The sequence below is a fragment of the Gobio gobio genome (genome assembly GCF_949357685.1).
Source record: "Gobio gobio genome assembly, chromosome: 4".
NCBI classification, from domain to species: Eukaryota; Metazoa; Chordata; class Actinopteri; order Cypriniformes; family Gobionidae; genus Gobio; species Gobio gobio.
In genome coordinates, this window is record NC_137100.1 from 33,707,197 (window position 1) to 33,725,980 (window position 18,784).

The 18,784-nt window shown below is 38.9% G+C and overlaps 1 protein-coding gene across 1 annotated transcript in view; it reads right to left on the reverse strand.

Moving 5' to 3' along the window:
- cfap299 (cilia and flagella associated protein 299) overlaps window positions 1–18,784 on the reverse strand; it is a gene marked incomplete at both ends in the record, with an annotated part of 94,989 nt that overhangs the window by 41,701 nt on the left and 34,504 nt on the right. The window contains one exon of the mRNA XM_079814439.1: window positions 327–417. Coding sequence (XP_079670565.1) covers window positions 327–417 — 91 coding nt within the window. The remainder of the gene's footprint in view (window positions 1–326; window positions 418–18,784) is intronic.

Here is an 18,784-nt window from a genome sequence, read left to right on the forward strand (position 1 = left end):
ACACACGGAATTGTTTACTTATTTTCCCAATAAGTAGATAAAAACATTCCCTCTGTCTATTCCCAGACACTCAAATGATTTATTTGTTAATTTAAAAAGTCTTGGAAAACTAGGACAACTGGTGGGGTGGGGGGTGGATGATCTGTGCATGGTCTGTCCTCTCTGAGAAAGCTGCGATGGCAATATGGCAAGGTGTGAGAGAGAAGGGGGGTTATCCTCCTGGATTTGACACAGTGTGGATTGTGTTCCTGTCCTAATGGAATTGCAGAAATATTCTGGGGGAATCCCATTACGTAGCAAATGGAGTGCTGTAATAATGTACTCACTTTCGTTTTCCCACTGCGGTTAGCCTCCTCCCGCTCCGCCAGGGCTCTCAGGAAGTTATCTTTGAGTTCCTTTCCTGTACTTGCCAGCGTCCTAGAAAAGACAACATTTAAACAGTTTGAAATGTCTCTTAAAAATCTCTTTCAAGCCTAAATGTTCTCAGTTTAATTTGTTCTCAAACACTGATGCTTACTCTTTTTGATACTGATGCATCATAGTAGTAATCTTTGCTAGTCACTATATAAAAAAACATAAATCTGCTGTATGTATTAAAATACTACGATATGACATACTTGTGAATTTGGAGTTTCTTTTTATGTTTACCTCACAGCGTCGTCACCTTTTAAAAGTGAGATATATCACAACAGTATTTTTCTTTACAAAAAGATTTGAGAGAAACAAATCATCCTCTGACTAAAATTACAACTAAACTGTAAAATACACCAAACCCACCTAGTCATTGTAACAATTATACAGATTATAAAAATATCCAGAATATCTGCCTGATCTCAAAGAGTGATTTCCGACAAAATTATATCTTCATAAAAATAAATCATACTGCCTCCACCCTAAACCTGCTGGTAATTAATCACAGTGGGAATTGCTATTAAATAAATCCTCTCTTGAATTATTATCTCTTATTTTTTCTCTCTGCGCTATTTGGCCCATTTCCATGAAAGCAAAGATTTGGCAAACTCCAGCCTGTACACCTGACATAACACTCATTGGCATTCATCTCTCAGACGTTTCACAGTGCAGTACCAGCAATAGCGCCTTGTCATTCACCCCAAATTTGCTCAACTTTCATAATGTCTGCAGTATACCTGCAGAATCATTGGCCTGCCAGTAAGCAAGTATTTGAGAACTTTTTTTGCTCAAGTTTGCACAGAGCAACAGCAGGTGAAAAGGGCAGAAGAGATTACCCTCTCCTAATATCACAGAAAAACATAACACACCCCCTCATTTCTTCTCCTTACAAAAGTCAATGTTAAAGGAATACTGTAGTTTACAAAAAAATTATGATTCATGATCAAACCCCTCATGATTTTTATAGGTAACACTTTAGACTATACTGTACATCGATAAATAACTACACAGGCACAAATGAGTAACACAATATTAACATTCTAGTAACTACTATTAACCAACAAGAACATCTGATTAAATAATTAGAGAGTAATAGCGCTCAGTTGAATGAGGTAGTTCACTATTAGCTAATCAGTAACCACTATTTTTTCATTCCTCCCAGAGGACTACTCTATAAAGGTTCATAATTAATGAGAGTAACGCACAATGTATAATTCATTTTCCTAAAGTGAAGGTCATGGTATCTCACTAGTGATGAGTGAAGTCATTGTAAGCGTTTGTTTGTTTTCTTTGTTATGTTTTGGATAGTAATGACTCAAGTGTTACTATATCCTTCTAAAATATTTACTGGCTATTTGGATCAGTATTCTAAAGTGAAGATCATGGTAACCCACTAGTAATGTCTCAAGTGCTACCAAATCCTTCAGAAGCAATATCTTTTCAATACAATAAAAGTGTCAAAACAGTCAAATAGGCCAAAACAGTATCTTAAAAATAGTTCATACAACTTTTACAAAATACCTCTGAAATCTCATGTTTCACCTTTACATATGCTGGGTTAACGTACACATGAGAACTAATTACGTTTGTGAACGGTGTCTATTCCTGTGCCATTGAAATCTCTACCTACAGTACGATTGTCATGAACTATGTCGTTCCACCCGTTGAGTCCACCCATAACCCAAGGGGTAGCCATTTGCAATGCCTGATAAAACAAAAAAAATATTAACACAGTAGGTATATTTGAGCCTTTGTGCAAGGTATAGGCTAAGCTAGTATGCTGATTGGTTAGCTTGCAAAACCTTACAAAGTTTTCACACATGTTTTGGTCATCATGAGGGTGAACGAACACCATCTACTTGAAAAGTAAGTTATAATGCGCAATGTACATTTCAGTCTGATGAATGATTGACTTAATGGCTTACCCTTACAAAAAGAAAGGTAGCACTTTGTACATTATTGTAGTAATGACACTAACTGGGTAATAACTAGGCACTAATCCTGAACCTACACCTAAACTTAACCTTAAACCATGTAGTTACCTTACATTACACAGTACTTTCTTAGGCAAGTACAATGCAAGTACATGCAAGGGCACGTACTGTAAAATAAAGTGCACCTAAAAGGAAATATCAATGCACTAGTAGTACATGATGTGTACTATTTCATGTGTACACATCGGCATGTGTACTATTTTAATGCTTCATGGCCCACTTTTTAAAGTATACTGTTAAGTGTACTTTAAGTGTAACAGTACAGTAAAGTTTATATCTAAGTTTTATTTTAATATTGCTACAAGTGAACTTTAGGCATACCGTTAGTTTACTATATACTTTTAGCTGACTTTTTAATTTATGAAAGTACACTTGACCTGTAATTGTGTCTATTTGTTATCTGTCACATGGCTATGAAATCAAAAATGTATGCACCTGTATTGGCCTGAAGACATAATATTCCTAATGAGACCCCGCACCCCTTATCCTTTCGGGCACGCTCTGTTGCCATACTCAGGTTACAGGGTGGCAGGTGGGGGGGCTTTTACAAACAGGCTTGCTGCTTAGAAAGGATTTAACAGACCATGATGCACTTGGGGCCCTGCTCTGTTTATTCTGGATGATGAAAAGAAACTGGGGGGAAAAGCTCTAAGTAAATGGAACACACACATGACATTTATTTTGGTCAACTATTCGGCTGCCTGTAGTTCATAAACGTGCAGCCGGATGCCAGGCACTGTAATACTAGCATGAGAGGCCTTTGTTACAGTTCCTCAGTATATGCAGGACAGGGGCCATAATGCTGTCAAAATTGATCTGGGGCTCGTGTCAACTACCATGCAAAACTTCTCCAATTTGCTTTCCTTTCATTTGTTCAAACAATAAAAAGGTTTAGCTATTTAAATTATGTTTGTGTGTTTTACCTAGTCATTCTTGACACAACTTCACAAAATTCTCCTTATTTAGCTTGCAATATGAAATGTAGCCTGAATACATCATACTTAAAGGGATAGTTCACCCAAAAATGAAAATTCTGTCATCATTTACTCACCCTCAAGTTGTTCCAAACCTGTACGAGTTTCTTTGTTCTGCTGAACACAAAAGAAGATATTTTGAAGAATGTTTGTAACCAAGCAGATAGAGCAACCATTGACTACCATAGGAGGGAAAAAAATACTATGGTAGTCAATGGTTGCTCTATCTGCTTGGTTACAAACATTCTTCAAAATATCTTCTTTTGTGTTCAGCAGAACAAAGAAACTCGTACAGGTTTGGAACAACTTGAGGGTGAGTAAATGATGACAGAATTTTCATTTTTGGGTGAACTATCCCTTTAAGACACATTACCTGATCAGCTATGTGACCACCCAAGCAAATTCTTGTCAAAATAATATCTGGTATCAATAAGCAGAAGTGTTAAAAAATATGACCAGTCTGTTTGAGTACATCTCAGGAATAACTTTATTGGCTTTCTATTTAAAGAATGCAAACAACAGGGTCTTCCAAGTTTTCACGCACCCATTCCTCAACACATATGGATGACGTTACCTATCAAGTATATGCTAACATGTCACTGTGCATCAACAATCAGGGCTGTGTTGAATTAGGAAGACAATGGTTGGAATAGCAGTACCATGAGCAAGTATAATAACGGAAAACAGAATGCTCCATCAGTGATAGACATCGATATAAGAGTAACTGTGTGTGTTCTTATTATGTAAGAAGTAATGGGAAGAAATTTGGAACACTTCAGGGTGTAACTCAAGCCAAACTGATCTCATTGTTCACTGTAGACTAATGTATTTCAGATAAGTCCTGCATCGTTTAGCGGGCAACTGTAAAATGGATAGTAAAATTTTACAGGCATAAAAGGACACGTCCATCATCTAAAGTCTATGTTATTCTATTATTATTTCACATATTCAGACACATAAATATACAATGGGTAACACTTTAGTTTAGGATCCAATTCTCACTATTAACTAGTTGCTTATTACATGCATATTACTAGGATGGCTGTTTATTATAAATATTATTTATTAATATATACTTATAAAGCACATATGAATGCCTTATTCTGCATGTCCATATTCTACATCCCTTAATCCTACCCGATACCTAAATTTAACAACTACCTTACTAACTATTAATAAGCCGTAATTAGGAGGCAAAAGTCATCATAGTTAATAGTTAGATAATAATGAAAATTAGACCCTAATCTAAAGTGTGACCATACAGTATACTTTACAATAAGGTTCAACTTGCGGACATTAGTTTATGCATTTGGTAACATGAACTAACAATAATACATTTAAAGTTGTGTGAATCAACATTATCTATTGTTTGAATTCATGTTTCATATTTATAAATTGACATTTAAAAACAAATCATTGCACATTAACTAATGTAAATAAATTCAAACTTATTGTAAATATAAGTATTTACTTATGTAAATATAAATATATATATATATATATATATATATATATATATATATATATATATATATATATGTGTATATGTTGGAACAGGAAGGGGCAATCCCCAAACTGTCCCCACAAAGCATGAAATTGTCCAAAATGTCTTGGTATGCTGAAGAGTTCCTTTCACTGGAACTAAGGGGCCAAGCCTAAACCCTGAAAAACAACCCCACACCATAATCCCCCCTCCCCTAAACTTTACACTTGGCACAATGCAGTCAGGCAAGTACCGTTCTTCTGGCAACCGCCAAACCCAGACTCATCCATCGGATTGCTAGACAGAGAAGCATGATTCGTCACTCCAGAGAACATGTCTCCACTGCTCAGTCCAGTGGTGGCGTGCTTTACACCACTGCATCCAACGCTTTGCATTGTACTTGGCGATGTAATGCTTGGATGCAGTTCTTGAGCTAATCTAAAGGCCACACAAAGTATGGAGGTCTGTAGCAACTGACTCTGCAGAAAGTTGGCGACTTCTGCGCATTGTGCGCCTCAGCATGCGCTGACCCCGCTCTGTGGTTTTACATGGTCTACCACTTCGTGGCTGAGTTGCTGTTGTTCCCAATTGCTTCCACTTTGTTATAATACCACTAACAGTTCACCTTAGAATATTTAGTCCTGAGGAAATTTCATGAATGGACTTATAGCACAGGTGGCAACCTATCACGGTACCACGCTTGAATTCACTGAGCTCCTGATGACCCATTCTTTCACAATTTATTTTTACATTTTATACACCTGTGGCCATGGAGTGATTGGAACATCTGAATTCAATGATTTGAAAGGGTGCCCCAATACTTTTGGCAATATAGTGTACATAACATATACATAATATATATATATTAACTCTATATTTCCTAAATGCAAGCAAACTACTTTCTAGAATTCAGAGGTTTCCGTTGGTTTAGTATGATGAAAAGATACTCACAGCTGTGTAATATTTGGATTTAATGTGAGTGTCAAACAGATGTGTCTCAATAACATTTCTACATAGCTAATTGGAAAGTACACATTTATTCATTTGCCAGATGGCACACATAAAAAAAAAGTTTCTGAGAAAACATAAATTATGTCCAACTAAATTTACCACACTGTGTTCCTTACATCCTGCATACTTTTAATATTCACAAATTTCTGCCTGTGGCATGTGTGGTGGGGACAGAGGCGGAGCTTGTGTCTCTACGTCTAATTGTGTTTCCAACTCAATCTGTGCAAGGTTGTCAGGACAGATTTATGTGCAAAGTAAAAAAAATAATAATAATGTCATAGTCTAATAAAGATAGCATGTGTCTTTATTGAGCATAGACGGACTGCCAGAATTTAGGTTTTGGGGGAGAATGGTTTCTTTTGGCTTCAGCAGCCTAGACACAGTTGCAAAGAAACCAAGCCCCCATTTTTATTGGACTATGATAAATGGCCCTTAGAGAACAAGACTAAGTGCCCTTGAAATATGGTGTTGATGCACACAGAAGGTTTGGTTATTTACATTCAATTTAAGGGTGTTTCGGACATAAGGCATGACAGTCAGCTGGTTGACATCAAGTCAAAGACAGAGGGCACAATGTGTGTCAACTCTGTGTGTGTGTGTGTGTGTGTTTGCGCAAAGGAATGAGAAAGGTAAATTTATTGTGGTGTGTTTGCACTGAAAATTCATCAAAAGAAATTATGTATATCATAATCAACTGTTTACAGCTTTACACTTAAATTAATTGAGTATTTTTGATGTTCTTTTTGACAGTAAAGCATTCATAAGGTTGTGTGTTAATGAATACATGAATACAGTTGGTCAACTTGAATTCATAACCACAAAAGAGGGGGATCATTTGGACTAGCCATGCGCCCACATAAGTAATTAATCACAGTGTAGGATAATAAGAGAGATTCTTTCCCAAAATGGAGTACAGATGGTCTTTATTCTTGATATATAGCCCCCGAGTGCAACTGTGTCAATAACAAGGCAAGTTAAGGAGAAGAAAAGCACACATAACTACTTTATCATCACTGTGAAATAGTCCAAAAATAATGAAATGACAACAGAATGTGTAAGTCTTCATACGTTTTGAATCACAAATTTGCTGAATAGAGAGACGTAGTTCATAACTGTAAATTGAAAGGTTCCTAGTGTAAGCTGACTCCAAAAGTGTACGTTACAGTTTAATACCGTTATCCAAACCCCGTCATGAAATTTATTAGCCCGTCAAAAGTCCTTAGCTCAAACGTATGGTATTCCAGATGTTTTGAGTTTCGAGAGAAAAAAACACATGTTGTTTTCACACATAGAATAGAAATGTATAAATTTCCCTTTTTTTTATACAACGCAACTTTTTGGTTTAGGTTTCTAAAGGCTCTGAACAATCCTGTACATGTAAATGTTCACGACAGATACTGTAGTTTGACAAGATTTGAGTCCCAGGAAAAATGTCACTGTGAATTATGAATACTAATGTGAATGATCTGACTACATACAGTCAGTACCTCTAAGAATATTTTGTTTCATAAAAATATTTATCTGCCTTGACCATTAAAGATGTTGTATTGTTGACATTGAAAGCTTTGCACAGATGTTTGGCTGAGTTCTTATGTGTTCAGCAACGTTTGAGGAGGTACAGGAACACACACAAACAGCACATATAGGACGGTTAAAGTTTTCAACTTAATCTCCGTGGAAGAATTTTTAACTCTTCCTTTATTAAGGTACAGGGTGCATAACCATCTCACCTATGAGACTGGGAATAAGGTAAAAGTCTGAAATCAAATCCTTAGCACCTTCCTCCAATAAGATTCAACATATCACTAGCAGTCATCTAATTTAACTTTTGATAACAGGGTGGCGGATATAATTTATATATTTATATATTACAATTAGTGCTGGGCAATTGATTAATCACGATAAATCACATCCAAAATAAAAGTTTGTTTATGTGTGTGTACTGTGTATAATAGTATTATATATTGCATATACACACACTCCTTCATGTACATATTTAAGAAATATGTATATATATTTATATAATTTATCTTATATATAAATATTGTATATATATATATATATATATATATATATATATATATATATATATATATATATATATATATATATATATATATATATATATATATATATATATATATATATATATATATATATATATACACTCACCTAAAGGATTATTAGGAACACCATACTAATACTGTGTTTGACCCCCTTTCGCCTTCAGAACTGCCTTAATTCTACGTGGCATTGATTCAACAAGGTGCTGAAAACATTCTTTAGAAATGTTGGCCCATATTGATAGGATAGTATCTTCAGTTGATGGAGATTTGTGGGATACACATCCAGGGCACGAAGCTCCCATTCCACCACATCCCAAAGATGCTCTATTGGGTTGAGATCTGGTGACTATGGGGGCCATTTTAGTACAGTGAACTCATTGTCATGTTCAAGAAACCAATTTGAAATGATTCGAGCTTTGTGACATGGTGCATTATTCTGCTGGAAGTAGCCATCAGAGGATGGGTACATGGTGGTCATAAAGGGATGGACATGGTCAGAAACAATGCTCCAGTAGGCCGTGACATTTAAACGATGCCCAATTGGCACTAAGGGGCCTAAAGTGTGCCAAGAAAACATCCCCCACACCATTACACCACCATCACCAGCCTGCACAGTGGTAACAAGGCATGATGGATCCATGTTCTCATTCTGTTTACGCCAAATTCTGACTCTACCACCTGAATGTCTCAACAGAAATCGAGACACATCAGACCAGGCAACATTTTTCCAGTCTTCAACTGTCCAATTTTGGTGAGCTCGTGCAAATTGTAGCCTCTTTTTCCTATTTGTAGTGGAGATGTGTGGTACCCGGTGGGGTCTTCTGCTGTTGTAGCCCATCCGCCGCAAGGTTGTGCGTGTTGTGGCTTCACAAATGCTTTGCTGCATACCTCGGTTGTAACGAGTGGTTATTTCAGTCAAAAGTTGCTCTTCTATCAGCTTGAATCAGTCGGCCCATTCTCCTCTGACAACATGACATCATGACTTTGCGTAAACATACACGCCGCTTTCTAAAGCCAAATGGCGTGTTATCTGTACACATTTTGAGCTATCTGCGTGTATGTCTACGCCGTGTGATTCCGCGTGAATGTCTACGCCGAAACGAACCATTATGTGTGTGTGTGTGTGTCCACAATGTAAATGGATTTATAAACATACTAAATTATGTTTTTTTGAAAATGTAAAAATGCAGAAAGTTTCTTGTGATGGGTAGGTTTAGGGGCAGTGAATGTGTGTGTGTGTGTGTGTGTGTGTGTGATGGGTAGGTTTACGGGTAAGGTTGATAAACGTTGATAAACACGCTAAAAAGCGATTATGCGTCTTGATAGCACGCCAAAATGGCATAGCGAATTGGCGTGTCATACATACGGCATTTCATGAGATCAGTCTGCCTCTGACCTCTAGCATCAACAAGGCATTTTCGTCCACAGGACTGCCGCATACTGGATGTTTTTCCCTTTTCTCACCATTCTTTGTAAACCCTAGAAATGGTTGTGCGTGAAAATCCCAGTAACTGAGCAGATTGTGAAATACTCAGACCGGCCCGTCTGGCACCAACAACCATGCCACGCTCAAAATTGCTTAAATCACCTTTCTTTCCCATTCTGACATTCAGTTTGGAGTTCAGGAGATTGTCTTGACCAGGACCACACCCCTAAATGCATTGAAGCAACTGCCATGTGATTGGTTGATTAGATAATTGCATTAATGAGAAATTGAACAGGTGTTCCTAATAATCCTTTAGGTGAGTGTATATATATAAAAAACAAATCTTCAATATATACAAGTATGTGTGTGTAATTATATATACATAATTATTATACACAGTACACACACATATATTATGTAAACACAAACTTTTATTTTGGATGTGATAAATCGTGATTAATCGATTGCCCAGCACGAATTACAATTTGATTCATTAAATTAAATGAAGACTTATTTAACATAATTTACACAAGATTAATTAAAAATAAAATATGCTGAAGTGAAGTATCTTGAACAGAAATAAAAGCCACTCATACATTCAGTAAGACAACTTTGCTAATTTTATGCTTGCCGTTTTAATTCACCATGCAGACAGATCCTTCTCCAGCAATACGCAATTTGCAAAGATGATTTATGTGTTAGCAGCCTGTATATAGTGCTGGTCACACATAAAGACAAAAAGAAGTATAAAGAAGCCTTTTCCCACACTCACATTGAAATAATATGGTGCAGCTTGTCTTTGTTTTCACCCCCTCAGTGTTCAAATAAACTCCAATATGAAGGAGGAATGTAACCTAAAGCTCTATTGCTCTATTGCCGATGCCCACAATGAAACTCTTAGAGGAATTGCATAGTGGTGAAAGTGCAGGAGAAGCATATATTTGAGAGCTGGGAGAGCACCTAATCTTTGGTGTGAGTGAGGGACCGCTGCTAGGTCATGGGGGCTGAGGCCCCAATGTAAACACAGGTGTTAAGGAGGCAAGAAAAAGGGGTTACCCCAATCCAGTAGCTAGGGAAACAGCAAAAGTCACGCTTGGTGAGTGAGAACTACCCCTAAAAACGATGCCAAATGGAACATTCCCCATCAATCTGACATGACCCTTTATTAGGCCTCATTTGGGAGAATTAATGTGGCCTCGGCTTTCACACAGCAATTGCTGTAGCTAGTGATCAGGTGCAGCAAGACGTGAAACTTGGGTGTTTTTGAATCATTTGGATAGTGTTTATATTTCATCTTCTTATGTGTTGTAGTGTTTTTCTTGGTCTCAGAACTGAATTAATGTGCTTTAATGACCCAAAGATTTATAACAGAGGAAAAATTGGTTCTTCATATTTTTCAGCATTTAGAATATATACAGTACCTTGAGGAACCACAGGGAAGTAAGCTTGGTGTATTTACACCGATCAGGCATAACATTATGACTATGATCAAACACACCACTATGATCCTAATATTGTGTTGCTACACCTTTTGCTGCCAAAACAGCCCTGACCCGTCGAGGCATGAACTCCCCTAGACCCCTGAAAGTGTGCTGTGGTATCTGGCACCAAAATGTTAGCAGCAGATCCTTTAAGTGATGTAAGTTGCGAGGTGGGGACTCCATGGATCCGACTTGTTTGTTCAGCACATCCCACAGATGCTCGATTGGATTGAGATCTGGGGAATTTGGAGGCCAAGTCAATACCTCAAACTCATTGTTGTGCTCCTCAAACCATTCCTGAACCATTTTTGCTTTGTGGCAGGGCGCATTATCCTGCTGAAAGAGGCCACAGCCACCAGGGAATACCGTTTCCATGAAAGGGTGTACATGGTCTGCAACAATGCTTAGGTAGGTGGTACGTGTCAAAGTAACATCCACAAGGTTGGCAGGACCCAAGGTTTCCCAGCAGAACATTGCCCAAAGCATCACACTGCCTCCGTCGGCTTGCCTCTTTCCCATATTGCATGCTGGCGCCATGTGTTCCCCAGGTAAGCGACGCACATGTACCCGGCCATCCACATGATGTAAAAGAAAACATCAGACCAGGCCACCATCTTCCATTGCTCCGTGGTCCAGTTCTGATGCTCACGTGCCCACTCTTGGCGCTTTCGGCAGTTCAGCATGGACACCCTGACTGGTCTGTGGCTATGCAGCCCCATACGCAACAAACTGCAATGTACTGTGCATTCTGACACCTTTCTATCAGAACCAACATTAACTTCTTGAGCAATCTGAGCTACAGTAGCTTGTCTGTTTGATTGGACCACATGGGCCAGCCTTCGCTCCCCACGTGCATCAATGAGCCTTGGCCGCCCATGACCCTGTCACCGGTTCACCACGGTTCCTTCCTTGGAGCACTTTTGACAGATACTGACCACTGCAGACCGGGAACACCCAACAAGAGCTGCAGTTTTGGAGATGCTCTGAAACAGTCATCTAGCCATCACAATTTGGCCCTTGTCAAACTCGCTCAAATCCTTACACTTTCCCATTTTTCCTGCTTCTAACACATCAACTTTGAGGACAAAATGTTCACTTGCTGCCTAATATATCCCACCCACTAACAGGTGCCGTTCTGGTATAGGGTTAGATAATCAGTGTTATTCACTTCACCTGTCTATCAGTGGTCATATTGTTATGCCTGATCGGTGTATAACAATCCATCAATTATACTAAGTTAAGCACAAAGACAATACATTTAGCTATTGCGACTCATTTTATATTAAAGGGGTGGTAAACCACGATTTCACTATTCTAACTTTAGCTAACGTGTAATGTTGCTGCTTGAGCATAAACAACATCTGCAAAGTTACAACGTTCAAAGTTTAAAGCAAAGGGAGATATTTGCTTTTAAAGAAATCAGTTTCTAAGGACTACAGCAAACGGCCGCTAGGGACTACTACACATTCACCCAGGTTTTGCTGACATCACCAGGCCCAATATTTACATAAACCCCTCCTCCGGGGAATATGAAATAAGGGGGGCGAGGCAATTTTGTATCGCCGCGGGGAAGCGTCAGTAGGCTGTGTTTTTGCCGCAATGCCGAAGAAATGCTGTTATTTTCATCCGGATTGCAGGTCTGGGGTACTTGCTCTGTTCAGCCTTCATAGGGACGGGGGTGCGTTGCAGAGCGTTTAACATACAGCATGTTATATGCACGTGTGTTTGAGTCAGCGGGGAATCAGGCGCACGCAGGGCTCCCTGCATCCACCGTCTTCGCGATTTCAATACCAGATTTGCACAACGTCAGCTGCGTGAAAAAAACACTGCCGGTGCGTGGATGCACGACGCGCGTGCTGCACATTTCACGGAGGACAACACAATCTTCCACAAACTTCGCGAGTTCAATACAGGATATGCACCACGGCTTGTCCTGAAAGCTGGATTTACAAACAGAAGCTGTTCACGGGCCACAACCTGTAAGTCTGATTTATATTTCATCTATGTGTTTTCCTGTAATAGGTTGTAGCAAGGAAGTAAACAGATGACAGCGCTGTTCTGCAAACCAGTCTGTTAAATGCTCATTCATACTTAACGTTATCCGACGAACACCTAACGTTACAAACACTAACGTTAAAATCTCAACAGCGAACCTGGCATTAGTGTAAATGATTCTTTGATTAGAGCTTTTATGTATTGTTTATCTACAGGCATGCTAAACATGGTTCTGTGTGTGATTTGGCTAACTTACTAGTTAAAGCCAGTGCTTAGTGTTTGTTTTGGGTTAGTTCTTGCGACAGACATTTGGCTGTAATCGTTCTAAAAATACAAAAGTTAAAGTGCCATTCAGTAGCGATCACTATAGATCCGCAGTCTTTACTCTCGAGGACTGAACAGGTTCTGCTCGATCATCTTCACTCAAATGTTCTGGGTCTGATTCGGGCGGTAAGGGGCGTGACGTTTCCGACGTGCACTGCGGTTAGCGAATCACAACACACTGGGCCAGCTAACCAATCTGAGCCCACTGCGTATTTTTGAGGGACTGGCTTCATACAACCCGGAAAGCATCAGACCGTTTTACAAGGAGGGACAGAGCAGTGTAGAATAAAGGTCAAATATATGAAAAATAAGGCAATTTTTTTTAAAACGAAGCATGAACACATGTTACAGTGCACCCCACAAACACAGTCAAGCCTTCAAAACAATGTGTTTTACCACCCCTTTAAAATACTATACTCGCCCAGCAAAACTTTTCACTGGCTGCAACACAAATAAATAATAAATAGTATATATATATTTTAAATATATCAAAATATCTCACGTTTTTCCCCCTCAAGTTTTATTTATAAAAAAAAAATCATTTTAATAAATATAATGTATTTTTAATTTGCCATATAGTATAATTTGCAATAGCAAAAAATAACAACAGCAAGCACAGTAAAAGTCACAAAGATTTTACTTTGTGTGTCGGAGAGATTGATTTAAATAAAGCCAGTTCTCTTACGAGAGGTTCTCTCGTATTGCGTAGCGTAAGGAACTTACGCAATACTCGTTCCCTCTTCTAGAGAGAACCGAGGTTACGTTAAGTAACCGAGTATCGTTCTCTTACGAGAGGTTCTCTCGTATTGCGTAAGTTCCTTACGCTACGCAATACTCGTTCCCTCTTCTAGAGAGAACCGAGGTTACGTTAAGTAACCGAGTATCGTTATGTGCAGTTCATTTTTAGTCATATCTTTCTCTCTTTCACTCTCGCTCTAGCATTAAAGCACAAGGTAAACAATATTCAGAGGGAGCTGCTTGCTTTGGACAGATGACCACTGGCATGAGTGGGCCCAGGTTTCTAATAAGTGTTTCTACCTCAAACAGATGATTGAAAAAAAACAGTATTTCCCCCCTTTCAAATCCTCTCCTATGAAACAGAAACATGGCTTAAAGCTCATGTTCCACTCCTCAACAACAATGCGAGTCAAGAATAAGAAATTAGCAACTAAATTGTTGAATGTGGCAGCAAGATATTTGCCTGCCCTTCAGCTTACTGCATCAATTTCCTAAATTTCAATGTATAAAAAAAGAATGTGCTTACCATACTAGTACACTAAAGACCTCTGGGACTATGGACGGCCAACAAAATAAGAAGCTTTTTATCAACCACAGGACATAAAGTGTTCCCAGTGGCGCACTCTCTGCTATGCACTGACCAACAGTACAAATAATGATTTATCTTCTAGCTGCTCTCAAGCTGAATTTTACTATCTGTTTGTACAGCTGAAAGGAGAGACAGGCTTTAACACTGCCGTGAGCTCTAACCTCTGGCCATTCTATGCCAGATAAATCTGATATGTACCAACTTCTAATTATCAAATGGCTGAAGTTTTGTCAAATAATTTTGACCATAATTTCCTCAAAACCTTCTTGGCCCTGACAAAAATGTAAATATTTCTAAGAACAACAGATTGTGATTGAGAATTTAGTCCGTCAGTTGCTTACAAAATTTTTCCTAGAAAAAACAAACATTATATTCTTACTGGCCTGGCAGATGGCAGCTTTCAATAGTGCAGTGATTTCTAAAAATCAGCAGGTACAGTTCGTGAAATATTTTCCTGCGGGCACCTGGAGAAAAAGAATCTTATGGAAAATATTATTTTGGGCTGTTGAACGAAGGGAAATTCCACCCTGCATGACAATTTATTTAACTCCTTTTTTTAAAAGAAATTCTCTGTCACCTCTGATTATACTGAGTCAAATGTATCAGTTACACATACTATACTCTTTATTTTACAGAGGCCTCTCATTGTTCACCATTGACGTTTGTGGTAGAGGAAGGCCTCTAAATGAAACATGCTGCGTCATTAAATTACACTCAGGATATATTTAATAAGATTGGGATTGTGTCAGAATGTTACATTTTAACCTGTGCTGTCAAGTCAGTCTACACATCGAACAATACATTGATTTATACTCTAATTTAAACTGATTAGACATAAACGGTGAAATTTATGAACTAATCTTTGACCCAAGATGAACTGGTTTAATCAAGCAAAGCCATTTTTGTTAAAGGGGTCATAGAATGGTACATGCACTTTTACAAGTTGATTATACGGAAATGTGTGTTGGCAGTGCCTGTACACAACCATCCTATATTGATAAAAATACATCCAGTGTTTTTTTTTAATCTCCTTATATATTTTCCCCTGTCTCAAATCGAGCCGTCCGACTGTGTGACGTTACACGGTGTACACCCCTCCTAAGATTGTTGATTGACAGCAGCGTTTCAACACAGACCCGCCCTGAGCGAGCTGTCATCAGTCCGCCATTGTTGATACGCTGGAGCAGAATGGCGTCTAAGCGATTGTGGTGTTGTGTTGTTGGGTGTAATAACGAACACAGCAGTCATTTTGATGTTCCTAAATCCGAACTGCTGAAGACCCAGTGGCTGCTGAGTTTTGTTTTAGAAGGGAATATTCCCCCAGATCAACGTCAATGTTTGCGCAATCATTTCTCAGCAGACTGCTTTATAAACGAGCGTCAGTATAAAGCAGGTTTTGCTAATAAGCTGCTCTTGAAAAAAGGATCGTGTTCCTGCTGCACCTCAGGAAGATGTGAGTGTAACGTTTTATTAACCTTTATATTAATCTTTGCAAATCGCTTGCATGCTTCACGATGAATGAGGCTAAAGTTTACAGGGTAAGTTACATTACGGCATGCTTTCTGTTTATGACGTTCTCAATATAATTCATAATCCCACGTTTATAATGAACAACGCGTTATGTTTGTTATTACAAACTGTGTACTCTAGTGATAAAGTTAACGTGGTAACACTACACTAAGCTTACTTTTGTACATGGTTTATAACGGTGTCTGTTACTGATTAAGAAGTAATGTAAAAAAAAAAAAAATCTTATAACATAACATCAATCTGTCAATGAACTAACACATCAGTAAACACATAGCAACTACGCTACTCTGCCAGTACAAAGATAGATCAAAGTGACATGACGTTAACCAACCATTCAGAAACGTCCTGTTCGAACTTCGATGGGTTCGTCATCTGTTCCTGGTCCGACTCCGGTTCAAAATGATAAGGTTGCTTAGATGTGTCTTCAGAGACTCCCGTTGCCATTATTTCTCGAAAATATACCCTCAAATGTTGTCAAGGCAACACTCCACGTGTGTTGTGGTGTTGTGTCGGGTCGAACCAAACGCCCCACAGAGCAGAGGGGGCGGGGTGAGCAAAGCTCATTATCATTTAAAGTCACATACACTGAAATGACTTGCTAAAAACTGAGCTGGTTTTGACCAGGTAAATTGAGTGTTTTCTTACAATACTAATGAGAATTTTTAATTAAAGTATATTACAAACTTTTCATTTAGACACTAAAGAATCATATTAACTTGCACAAAAATGTCATTCTATGACCCCTTTAAACCTTTAAATGCCAAAAATGATGTACAAAAAGTATTTAAAGGTCCCATGGCATGGCATTTTTCTATTATTTCATAATGTTTCCTGAGGTGTACTTATATTGTTAATATGATTTTTACATCATAAAATATCATAATTTAGAAATAAAAGGCATTTTTTCTATACTGCTGTTTGCCCTGTGGCTGAAGGCCCTGTTACAAGAGGCGTGTCTGCTGTGAGACTTCAGTAAAAACGCCCACTGTTGTGATTGGCTGACATCTTTGCATTTGATATGAGCGGAGGGGGCGTGGTTTAACGAGGTCTACGAGGCACGAGCAGGCACGAGCTGCTGCCAGCCAGAGAGATGGATGGACCGGAGTTCACTTCACATCGGTTCTGTCAGTATCAGTTCAGTGAACTGTTTTAGTTACAGCATATACTTCAGGTTATTAGTCTATTTCTAGTCGGATGGGCTGTCACTCATGTCAGAAAGTTAGTAACTTTAGTAAATTATGGATCAGCGCTGACTGGAGACGCGAACCGCTTAGAACGATTCAGTCCGATTTGGTGAACTGATTCGGTTCACTAAAAAGAACCGGTTCAAAAGAAAGATCGTTCGCGAACCGGACATCACAAATGTACCAGAGACTGAGCTCAGCGATTGCTAACAAAGTTATTTATAGTAACTACTGAGTTATGAGAGTACTGACAGCGCGAATTTATTGTGTTTGTATTTGAGAGTTCTGAATAAACACGAGTCCCAGTCACGCCGAGTCCGTCTTCATCATTATTACCAACTTTGTAACATATGCAAAGTACCATTACAGCTGTCAATATGAACGAGTTATGAGTAAGTGTTGATAATAACATTATTTTTAGATGTTCCTATCATATGGAAAGCATTGAGTACACAGCATTGAGTACGCATTGAGTACACAGCGCAAACAAAGACACAACAGCAGTAACCGAATGTAATCCAGTTTATTGTGGGGCTAGGCTGGCTAGCCCGGATACCCTCACGCTTACCCCCCTTCTGCTTAATCTCGTGCCGCGTAAGGCGCCTCCGCTGTGGGCCAGATGCAGTACTGGGGGTCGGGGATGTTGGAGGCCGACCGGACAGTGCAGCCCGAGCTTCGGCGTGTGTAAGGTTTATCTCTAAAGATGTAACGACTGTATGCACATTGTAGAACCGATAGACGCGACGAGGACGTACAAAAACACTGACTCACAAGATAGAAAACACCGTTCTGTCAGGAGAGAGAGAAGCCGCAGCGTGTGCACGAATAATAAATAATTAGCTACACATAAGAAATCACTGATCACAGATCAGAAGGAACTGAAAAAAACACTTCTGTTTTCATTTGTACATCCAAACACTGAGAAACTGCCAGCGTTCACTCGTTCACAAGCAATGATGCAATGATCTCTCGAGCGTTTGCATGGGTGTGCCAGATTCTCTGGGCGGAGGAAAGGGAGGTAACCGTTCCTGCTTGGACGTCAAACCAGGAGACTTCAGGATTGGCTCGTCTGGCCTGTCATTTTCTCAAAGGCAGAGAGAGACAGCCAGAACTCGGGTTTACACCGATCAACATTTCTATCCACTTGGGGACAATACTCAGGCTAGGGGAACTCATATTAATGTTGAAAAACCTCATAAAATGAAAATTTCATGCCATGGGACCTTTAAATAACGTTTGTGCTGCATGGAATGAGTTGTTTCATCTCACTCTGACATTGAGCAGGATTCCTCCATCACAAGCACTGTGGTCCATTAGATTAATCTGCTTCGCACATGTTAGGCTTGTGGTTCTAACCTCATCAGTCTGCAAGACCTTCTAATCATACAGCAAGTTGAAGTGGCTATTAACCACAGACAGACTAAGAAAACATAAGGACTGTACATTACAAAGTGTTCTGACCGGTGGAATTGAGCTGTCTTCCTTATGTCTTTTGATGCAGTGTGTAATTGTCCAGTCTTTGTACTACCAAATCCCAATTCTTTCATTTTTGCAGTTGCCAAACTTAGACAAGTACCA